At 33.5% G+C, this 11,825-nt stretch overlaps 1 protein-coding gene and 1 long non-coding RNA gene across 2 annotated transcripts; both read left to right on the top strand.

Moving 5' to 3' along the window:
- The first annotated feature begins 4,346 nt into the window (after positions 1-4,346).
- On the top strand, positions 4,347-9,891 carry LOC140976612 (uncharacterized). Its single transcript, XR_012175244.1, has 2 exons — positions 4,347-4,773; positions 8,525-9,891. It is a non-coding gene; the product is annotated as an uncharacterized lncRNA (long non-coding RNA).
- On the top strand, positions 5,084-8,384 carry LOC140977401 (zinc finger BED domain-containing protein RICESLEEPER 2-like). Its single transcript, XM_073442148.1, has 4 exons — positions 5,084-6,386; positions 7,107-7,861; positions 7,990-8,079; positions 8,178-8,384. Exons 1-3 carry the CDS (start codon positions 5,084-5,086, stop codon positions 8,023-8,025), a joined length of 2,094 nt encoding a protein of 697 aa, XP_073298249.1. The 3' UTR covers positions 8,026-8,079; positions 8,178-8,384.
- Positions 9,892-11,825: the final 1,934 nt, after the last annotated feature.

Raw genomic sequence — 11,825 nt, 5'->3', positions numbered from 1 at the left:
ACACATCTCAGCCCTCTTATCACAAACAACCTTCTGTTCCAGCCTACTGTTCATCTTCTTCTCGATAATCCCAGACCTCAACATACCCCAGGACAGCCCCCTTGCACAATCAGGAGCAAAATCGTGAGATCATATGAACAACATGCGTGTCATGAACAAAAAACCAAAATTCTTACCCATTCATGGTTGGATCGAGAATTAGAAAGCAAGAACACTTATATCAGAATATAATACGTGTATGATGCATAAAGAATAGTACAAGGCGTGCCTTAATGATTGAAGAACGAGAACAATGCGATGGAGACCCGAAATGATTTTTCCTTTGAAGAAATGGTGAGACCGATGAAGCCTTGAGGTTGCTGGTGAGGAAACCGATGGGAAAAGGAGCTGAGGGGTTGGTGTCGGCTAGTTCAGTTATTGGAGTAGGGTAGGTTTAGGTTAATGGGTACTTAAGTGTTAATTAAATATATAAATAATAGATAATGGGCTTTAAAATAACAATTAAAGGTTTAAAAGCTAATTAAGCCCAACAAGTAGATCTATTAAGTCCAAACGCACTCTCGAAAAATATTTCGTGTTGGAAAGGTTTTGAAAACATTAGCCGAAACCTCAAAACGTCTCCCGATTCGATAAAATTTGCATACCGTTAAAAATAAAATCCTACGGGTAAAACTACCTAATAAAATCTCATTTTTGAAAAATACCCTTAAAAACGCTTTAACGTAATTTATAAAAATAAATCGTGTAATAAAATAATTTCCTGAAAATTCTCCGGTCTCCGATCCTCGTTCGAACGTGAAATACATCTAGAAATCCTAATGCGTGAACTTTTAAAATTTCATGAATTAAATTCTATCATGCATGAATTATGCATAAAATGCATAAAATAATTTAAATCTATAATTTAAATAAAAATCCTAGATTGTATGAACTTTAAATAAACAATGGATTAAAACACAATTAACGAAATAAACATACATTTAAAACTTTAAAACAATTTAATAAAATATCAAAGAAATTTAATAACTTGCATGAATGTGGTTTACTTGAACCTTCAAATTTTCGGGACGTTACAATCTATCCCCCTTAAATTGAATTTCGTCCCCGAAATTCGCTTATCCTTGATAAACAAAAAGTTTATACTTAGTTCTAATATCCCAATAGTCTACGCTTCTGCGGCGCTACTTTGATAAAATAATAAATCTTAAGACGTCCTTATGTCTCCTCGGTCCCGGTAAACTCTACCTTCTAAATCCTCGTTTGCGAAACTCAACTTATAATGACTCATGGTATCCTAGTTTAATTTTTTTTTATACACTCAAATTTCAATTTTTCTTAAACTTCCCAATATCAGAAATGACAGTCCGAATTTTATTGCGTCTTACATTCTTATACTATATCCAGAATGTTCATTGACCTATTACATTAGCACTTATGCAGTTCAACCTTATAAATCTTAGCATTAAAATTTACTGATCGACTTCTATCCTTGATAATACATTTAAAAGTCAAACCTTATCTCACCCCATAATAATATTAGCCTAAGATACTTGAATCGAATCTTTATCTTACGACACCAAACTTTCGTAACATAGCTATTTACAAGTACATCCCAAATATCCGATTAATGCAAATCTTAAATTCGATTAATGTTAATCTATAAAACCCAAAATATACAGTATCGATCTTCTATTTAATTAGTAAATCCCTTCTAGCACCATTTGCATGTTTAAGCTATTCTCTTCCCAATTACAATATAGTTGAGGCCTAAGACCCTTGAATTTTCCTCACTGGAACAAGTGTCGCATTGTTATGTATCCTTAATGCTTAATTAATTATAGCATATAAACTTAATAAGTTATCAATGTTAATGTTGGACTAACTCTAATAAATCAACTTTACTTATAACCCATAGAATTCTAGAATTCCCATATCAAGATTTTAGATTTCTTAGTCGATAAAAATCTTCATATTCATTCATTGATAACTTATGTTGAACACAACTAATTCCCTTTTGGTTTTTGTTTCACCCAAAAATTTTCGAATGAACACACACATCATAAATTTGAAATTCAAACTTACGCAACCCAAATAGTTTTGGATAACATAATTCCAACACACATATTCACTTAGTCCAAGTTTCTCAATGACTTACAAAAATTCCTCAAGACAAGGTGTCTACCTCAATTCTTACATACGTTTATCGAGTAACCTAACCATCAATCATACCCAACTTTTTGGAAAGATTAAATTCCAACAAAGGTATAATCTTAACTGTTAATATTATGATTAAAACTTATGACACATCAAACTTAAGTTCCCAAAAATATGCTAACTCAGTGTCTATTCTTATAACTTAACTAACCGATCAACTTTACCTTAATTTGTCATCACTTTAAATTCTTAAATTGCCACAACCTCATATCACTAACGCTTAAATTTTCAAGCCCAAGATTGATTCATCTTACAATGTCCTTGATTATCTGAGGTATAACATTATACCTCAGATATCTAAAGGTTCTAAATATCCTTCAAGCTTAAATCACCGAAAATTCATATCATTTAAACCATTCAATTCTCACTTACTGCTAAATAGGTCCCCAAATTTCTTAAAAATTGTAAAATTAATTCTTACTTTCCTCGAATATTATCCAATTTGTCATTGATCTCGAAAATTTCACTATTACCCATAAGTTCTCGGTGTTCCTAATTCCATTTTATAGGTTCTCCGTATCATAAAGTTCAATAATTTTAAGCTTATTAAACCCAAAATTAATTCTCATAACCAGTCTTACATTTCCATAAATATTTAACATCCCAAGTGTTTCTCAGAATTTCGAATTTAATCATCAAAAATTTCGAGATTTGCAATTTGGCCCATATTGTTTTCGAAAATTACATTTTTGGCCCTACAACTAGGGATGTAAATGAACCAAACGGTTCGTGAGCTATTCGAAGCTCGGCTCGATAAAAAGCTCGTTTGAGTTTGTTTGTTAATCAAATCAATCCAAGCTCAAGCTCGATTTTGAGCTCGAAAATTTAATCAAACCAAACTCAAGCTTAAAGATATTCGGCTCGTGAGCTCGCAAACATGTTTGAAAAGAGGCTCGCGAGCTCGGCTCGTTTAGGTGGCTCGTAAGCTCGAGCTCGAGCTCGGCTCGTTTAGGTGGCTCGTAAGCTTGAGTTTGACTCATTTGTTGAGTTGACAAATAAAAAATTAGTATTAATGTCAATTGAAGGAATTGAACACAAGACATGTTTGAAAAAATGATGAATTCACACTATTTAGTCACAATTACACTTTTAATCTTATTTGCATATCATTATACTAAAATGTTCTTTAAAATGCAATAAATAAAATAAATTAACAGAAATACACCAACTTATTCTTTTTCTCTAAAAATTTACATAACCAAGTCATATACAAGTTGAGTAACTTTACAAATTATTATACTAAAATATTATAATAAATTGACTTTGTTTGGATCATTTACTATTAGTCTATGAAGGTTAATTAAAAATTTTACATGTTAAATTGATATGTCATTTGATATTAATCAATAATTTAGGTTAATTATGTCGAATTTATTTCATAATGATGTGTTGTCGTCGATCTACTATATTTAAATCTCTACTTCCAAAATATAAAGAGTATAATGGTGAGTACGGTTGAATCCATAGGAAACGAGATATTATTTTAAAGCTTCATATTGACAACTTCAAATGTGATAAAATCACTTTTTTAGCTCAAATTTGTTCCACGCTCATAAAATTTCACAGTACAACAAAATAACACAAAATTGTATCAATGAGCATGTATCCTGTATGAATCCCAATTTATTTTTTAAGATCTTATTTGAATTTCACCAAATTAGAATTGTGTATTTTATAGTATCTTAAAAATACCCTTATATAACATAATATATAGCTATTAATATTTGACTTCTATTAAGATCTTATTTGAATTTACTCAATTTTAGCTTCTATTAATATTTGATTTTTAATAACACATTACTCACTATTTATAATTATACTCATATAAAAAATGATTTACATCATTACATGTAACATATATTTTTTAAAATTTGAGAAACACATTATTATTTTATTTTTAAGTTTTTATATTATCTATATATTTTATATCACCTTTATTATCTTATTATTTAATTACATTATTTATATAAAAATTTGTGAATTGAGTGGCTGACACGTTGCTACACTCAAACCTAATCAAAACACTTCTACTTCATACCTAATCTCTTACGCCGCCTCCTCTGCTCGGCCTCTCCATTGAAGAACAAAAAAATCTTCTCTATGCCGCGCTCTCAAACTCGGTAAATTTTTCACAATTTTTAACATACACCTCTTGGTTATAAAAGTAGGTCAAAACCTGTTCATATATTTTTGTATGCATTTTTTTAACATACACCTCTTGGTTATGATTCCGTCAACGGGAAAACTTGTCATCAGGTATCCTGATTCATTCCACAAAATCCCATTATTATGATATGCACATTCGGTTACGTTTGTTAATTTACGTGTTTGTTGATTTGAAGTGAAGTGATCAGAGTTGGCTTTTCATTTCTTGTAACACGTGGTTATCAAACTTTTAAGAGTAGCGGTGGAAGAAGCGATGATTTTGATCTATGAGGCAAAGAAACTTTTAAAATGCCAAAAGAGAAATAAAAGAAATAAGATGCTCAAGTCACTGTTTTTATATAGTGAATCACTCGAAAACTATTGCTCTTTAGTGTTGCCACTTGAATTACTTGTGTGAATTATGAAGTAATATTGAAGTGTTGATTTGTTCCGTCATCCTTCTGGACTGGATGCCAGGATTTCATCCTTACATAGCATAAGTCAGCATGACATGTTAAAACATGTGGAATTATGTATTCTCTGTCACAGACTAACTTCTTGTCCATATTAAAAGTGAAAATATGTTACGTTCTTGTTTTCATTGCTTCAACTTAAAGCCTGCACAACAGAGTCTTCATTTTATACTTGCAAACACTTTTGGAAAATTTTGATAAAGTATTTTTTGTACTAATGATGCAGTTACTGGTGTTCATATAATCCAAACATGTCAACTCCAAACACATTATCTGCTCAAGAATCGAGCACATCTCCAGTTATGGGAGGAGTTCAACTAAGTACAAATGACGAAAATGAAGCTTCTCAAAGCAAGAATGCTGTTGAACTTGATAATATTGAAGATGATGATACTAATCCATATGGTCCGAAGAAAAGGAAACGCACATCTAAAGTATGGATGGATTTTAAAGTAATTACTCTTGCAGATGGGTTGACGAAGGCTGAATGTATTCATTGTAAACATCGGTTGGCATATAATAAAAATTCGGGTGTTACATCACATTTGATTAGGCATAGCAAATGCTGTGTAAGGAAGAAGGTGAATGAGAGTGGGCAAAAAAATTTAAGTGTAATCCCAACCATTTCAGAATCAGAAACAGTTAGTACAGTGCATAACTTCAAATATGATCAAGCAAAGATCAGAGAGATTCTCTCTCACATGATTGTTGTTCATGAACTACCATTCATCTTTGCAGAGTATGAATTGTTCAACTTATTGATGAAGAATGCTACACCACATTATGAAAAAATCAGTCATGCCACGACAAGGAAAGATTGTATTACTTCTTATGAAATAGAGAAGAAAAAATTAATGGCAGAACTGAAGCAAGTGAATAGGGTCAGCGTGACTACTGATTTATGGAGGTCTGATCAAAAAGTTTCATATATGGTTGTCACTTGTCATTACGTGGACTCTAGTTGGAATTTGCAAAAACGAAATTTGAATTTTTGTGAAGTCCCACCACCACATACAGGTATTGTTGTTTGTGATGTGTTGAATAAGTGTTTGGTGGAATGGGGAATTGAAAACAAGGTGTGGACAGTCACAGTTGATAATGCAGCATACAATGATGTAGCTATTCGATTGTTAAAGGAGAATCTTTCTTACAAAAACAGTCTTCCTCTTAGCGGGAAATTGTTCCATGTGAGATGTTGTGCTCATATCTTGAATATTTTGGTACAAGATGGTCTTTCAGAGATCCAAAATATAATTTCCAATGTGCGTGACACTGTGAAACACATATCTGCATCAGAACACCGTATAAAAATGTTCAGTGAAATCGCAAAACAATTGCAATTATCTTCAAAGAAACTTATAATGGATTGTTGCACTAGGTGGAATGCGACATATTTCATGTTGTCTACTGCTTTGGAGTTCAAAGATGTTTTTCCAAGATATCAACAACGAGATCCTACTTATAACTCTTTGCCAAGTGACGAGGATTGGGATAAGGTTATTGTAGTTTGTTCATTTCTTGAAGAATTTAATGAAGTCACCCACATCATTTCAGGTAATGAATGAATATCCAACTTTAAACTTGATCCTTACTATATTGCATTGTGTTCCTATTCTAGCTAGCTACTTCATTGCATTTGGGTTCCTGTCAAAATAATGGGGCTAACATGCTACATGTAGTGCTTGTTTTTGGTCACAAAAAAACATATATAAAACAAGAATTCCTTTCAAGAAACAAAGAACAGTAAGCTCCTGCGCCTTCTTGAAAAGCCCATTTCTTCTCTTGGAATAGGTCACCTGCCTGTTTGTTTGGTTCTCTATTCTCTTGATCTAGATCTTACCACGAGCCATCTTTTATTTTCCTGCTGATTTTTGAAGAAATGGGAAATTAAAATTCTGTGAGAATGAATGGAATATGTTAGGAAAGGTTTGCTAAAATGGTGAAAAGGGTTGGCAGAAGTTGATTAAGTAATTTAAGAATCAGTCACTTTTCTTCATCAATCGCTACAAATCTACAGTATTTTAAAGTTAAGAATAACATTTCATTCATTTCTTGATTTAAAGACACCAAGAGTTTAGGAGAAACATTTGTGTTCAGTTTCTGAATATAGGAGTTCTTTTGGTTTTGGCTTCTCCAATAAATTAATTCTGAAGATCCTACCATTATATTCATGTAACAAAACAATATGAATGTTTGTATGAGTTTCTGGATATAAGGGTTCTTCATATATTGTTTATTTTTTGACAATCTAATATATTACTTACCTTGTTTCAGGTTCAGAATATCCGACTTCGAATTTGTTTCTTCCTGAACTCTATAACATAAAAAAGTTATTGAAGAATACAAATGTGGGTGAAGATAGTTTCATGGCAGATATGATTAAGAAGATGAAGAATAAATTTGATAAATATTGGGGTGATGGTAACTTGTTAATTTCTATAGCGGCAGTATTAGATCCAAGGAATAAGATGAAGTTGATTGAATGGTGCTTTCCAGAGATCTATTCTGAAGTTGATGCATTTGAGCATATCGTTACAGTTCGTGAGACCTTGCGTAACTTGTATAATGAATATGTTGAGGCTCACAAAAAAAATATTGGCGAAAAAGATGTTCAAAGTGAGAGTCAAAAAGAAAGCTCTAATTGTACAAGTAATATTGTTAGTGGAAAAACAAAAGGTAAAGTAAGGGCACAATTTGCCAACTACATTAAGAATGTTGATAGTGTAGAGCAAGTGAAGTCTGAGCTTGAAGTATACTTTGAGGAAGGAGTTGTTTTTTGTGAAGATGATCAAGAATTTGATGCATTGTCATGGTGGAAGATGAACAACTTAAAGTTTAGGATTTTGTCAAAGATGGCGTGTGATGTACTATCAATTCCAATAACTTCTGTGGCTTCTGAATCAGCTTTCAGTGCAGGTGGTAGAGTTATCGATCCATATCGCGCCAATTTGGGAGTAGAGACAGCTCAAATGTTGCTTTGTGCAGAAGATTGGTTACGTGCTCGTTACCAAATCAAGAGAAAAGCAAAAGTAAGTAAATTGATATCTAATTTAATTATGTATTTATTAATTATGTGTTATATATCTAATTTATTGTGTTTCATCAAATTTGGTTATTTATGTCTAACATATTGAATTTTTGTGTTTGTATGTAAAAGGGAAATTTGGAGCTTAAACAGATTCATTTGACTTAAAATACTTGAAATCAACTATCAAGAGCTCTTATAAAGTTTTTTGCCGTTAACTTGGTAAAATTTATTTCTTTTTTAAATTTAAATATATTTTTTTCTTCTTGATTAAATTGATAACTCATTTTTATTAAAAATTGTTATTATGGACTTTGCAGGGTAGTTGACTAGTTGTTATTGGAGATGATTTTGTAATTCCTGATTTTAATGGATTCTCTAACGTCCTCTCTACTTTCTCATCAGACTTAGTTGAAATATTAAAAGGGTGAAATTATTTCATTGTTATTTATATGGTGATATTAGTGTATAATGAATATTCTATATGTATGGTTTTGGAATGTTCAATAATATACTGATTTATGTTTTTTAGCTCTTATTTGTGTCGTTTTAGTTATTTATGGATGAATTTATATTTTTATGTCTGATTTAAAATTAGTTTATAGATATATTTAATTTTTAACAAGCTCGAATCAAACTCAAACTCAAACTCAAACTCAAACTCGAGCTCAATTATATGCTTTACGAGCTCGAAAACGAGCCGAGCTCAAGCCAGGCTTGTTAAACATGATAAACAAGCTATTAATGAATCAAGCTCGAGCCGGCTTGATTAACATGATAAACGAGCTTTTAATGAGCCGAGCTCGAGCTTTTCTCGAGCTCAGTAATTTCAATATAAACCAAGCTCGAGCCTGATAATAGAAGCTCGAATCGAGCTCGAGCCTCAAACAATTTTAAACGAACCAAGCTCAAGCCTGCTACTGTTTGGTTTGGTTTGGATCGTTTACAACCGTACCTACAACTCTTCGAAATTTGCATTTCTGGTCCCCATAAAATTTTCAATTTTTGCCTCATTAAACCTTCAAATCCTCAAAACTCAGAATTTAATCCCAAATTCAGAAATTTGAAAATAGTCCCTTAAAATTGTATTTTTGCACTTAAGTCATCAATTATTGGTTATTACAATTAGGTCTTTAAAATTATCAATTCATGCAATTCAATCCTTAAATCCCACTATATAGAGCATGCATCCTAAATAAATTCCACATCTATATACTTCCAAAAATCGTCGTGGTTTCGAGTCATTAATCCTTACATGAAATCCTCAAAAATTAATTCAACTAGCAACCACGAATCATGAGTAATTTCTTAGAAATTCTACAAGTCCCAAAAGCATTCATAATCTTCATGACTAACTTATAATCCAAATAGTAGAACGTCAGTACTTACTAACCAAAAATAAAAAATCAACATAGACAAATAATTTCAACCTTTCTAAATGTCCAATAGCAAAATTCTTATTCATGTCCAATTCCACCACAAAACCAGCATGCATGAAAATCATAAAATTTCTCAATTCACGTCGCAACATGCATAAAAAAATTTTAAAACATCTAATCTAAAAACATGACGACAGATAAACATGTCCCGTAAAACGTATATCGTGTAAACATGCAAGTGATAACATTAAAAACATTTAAATCATAAAAGCTTACAGACTTGAGGCTTGGAGACTGAGCTGCAGAAGCTGGTGGTGGCACAACCCTATACAGGACTCTTGCTCTGATACCAACTGAAACGTCTACTCATTTTAAAAGCGCGGAAATATATATTTTTTTTTAAAAAAAACTCGCAATTACAAAATGACATTTAAAATAATCGTATTTATTTGACAATAAAAATAGTGCGTAAACATAAACGAGTAAAAATTGTGAAAATCATCAGCGTATCAAAACCAACGTGTAAAAATGTTCATATCATCTCAAATCTCATAAAAACAAAATGCCGAAAACATGCGGTCCTCGGGTCGTGTCACCGCACCAGGTCTGCCTACTCAGAGTTCGGCACCTCCAGTCCCTTGATCAAAAAGCTCACCTGCATCATACACGCCTAGTGAGTCTAAAGACTCAACACACCTGTACCAGTAATAACAAGTACATATACGTAACACACAACAGTGAAAAATAACATAATCAACATACATTTCATGAGCTTAAAAACATGAACATGAGCGTGTCGTGAAAAATCGTAACGTGTCAAAACATGTCTCATCATGTTATCATATCGTATGCGTAACCGTGACCTGTCAAAACATGGTAATAGCATGTATCATCTTATCAGCATATACGTGTTAAAATCTTAATTTGAATTCCGTTCATTAGCTGTGACTTTCGTATCATCATGTCAGTCGATGGATCCATCTACGTGTAACCGCGGTACCCGGCGGCGAGGATCATCAGCGACGGCATTACCCGCCCACTGAGTCCGGGCCTTACATGTCATCGTGTCATCGTGTTAGTCACAACTAAATCACTTCCTTCAAAACGTGTCATCATATTCATCACTTAATAAAAACATGCATATGCATAATTTTCCTTTAAACCAAGCATGCAACGTATTTATCGTAATTCCATAAAAATCATGAACATGATGCATAAAAATTTTAAAAAAAATCATAAATTTGTGCTCAGGGCGCTGCCAGGACCAAAACCTAATCCCGGGTGAAAAATGACTATTTTACCCCTGAAAACCCAAAAATTATCGTTTCATCCCTAAACCTCTAAAATTAACCCGAAGCTTACCAAACTCCTTAAAATGTCCCAAAACATAATTAAAAATATTCTTAGACGCAAACTCGATCCCAATTCTCAACTTAACCGATTCGTTTTAAAACTTGGACCGGAGTCCCGGTTTTAACCCGAATCGATTCGAAACTTAACAGAATTTTTTCCAACATTTTACCACACCTTAAGAACACTCAAAGGACCCTAAAATATCCAGACTTGTCCCTTAAACCATTCGATCAGGCCCTACAAGCTGCTGGAAATCAGTCCCTTCCACTTTCGCCTACCCTACTACCCTACTTCCTATTTTTGCGTCTTAGTTCAACACCGATGGAGCCAGGCAAGGCTCAGCCTTTCTTAGACCACCCTAGGGCTCCCCTGACCCTACTGCACCCACGCCATCAGCCCCATGCATCAAGCGTAGATCACCCGATCGCTACACTCCCCACAACACCAATTGAACCCAACTCGTCCAACTCTCCCCTTGCGGCTTCTAGGACAAGACCAGCAGCGTTCGTGCATTTCCAGACCATGGTTCAGACCCACCAGAGTCTGTCCAAGGTCTAGAGTCGCCCTTGCACCACCAGCCTTCACCTACCCACCGATCTAGACAAAGAAAACGAGCAACCCCTAGCCGCTACACATCTCAGCCCTCTTATCACAAACAACCTTCGGTTCCAGCCTACTGTTCATCTTCTTCTCGATAATCCCAGACCTCAACACACCCCAGGACAGCCCCCTTGCACAATCATGAGCAAAATCGTAAGATCATATGAACAACATGCATGTCATGAACAAAAAACCAAAATTCTTACCCATTCATGGTTGGATCGAGAATTAAAAAGCAAGAACACTTATATCAGAATATAATACGTGTATGATGCATAAAGAATAGTACAATGCGTGCCTTAATGATTGAAGAACGAGAACAATGCGATGGAGACCCGAAATGATTTTTCCTTTGAAGAAATGGTGAGACCGATGATGCCTTGAGGTTGCTGGTGAGGAAACCGATGGGAAAAGGAGCTGAGGGGTTGGTGTCGGCTGGTTCAATTATTGGAGTAGGGTAGGTTTAGGTTAATGGGTACTTAAGTGTTAATTAAATATATAAATAATAGATAATGGGCTTTAAAATAACAATTAAAGGTTTAAAAGCTAATTAAGCCCAACAAGTAGATCTATTAAGTCCAAACACACTCCCGAAAAATATTTCGTGTTGGAAAGGTTTTGAAAACATTAGCCGAA

This window comes from Primulina huaijiensis, chromosome 5, assembly GCF_012295235.1.
Source record: "Primulina huaijiensis isolate GDHJ02 chromosome 5, ASM1229523v2, whole genome shotgun sequence".
Classification (NCBI taxonomy): domain Eukaryota; kingdom Viridiplantae; phylum Streptophyta; class Magnoliopsida; order Lamiales; family Gesneriaceae; genus Primulina; species Primulina huaijiensis.
This window is presented reverse-complemented; position numbering and strand designations above follow the sequence as displayed.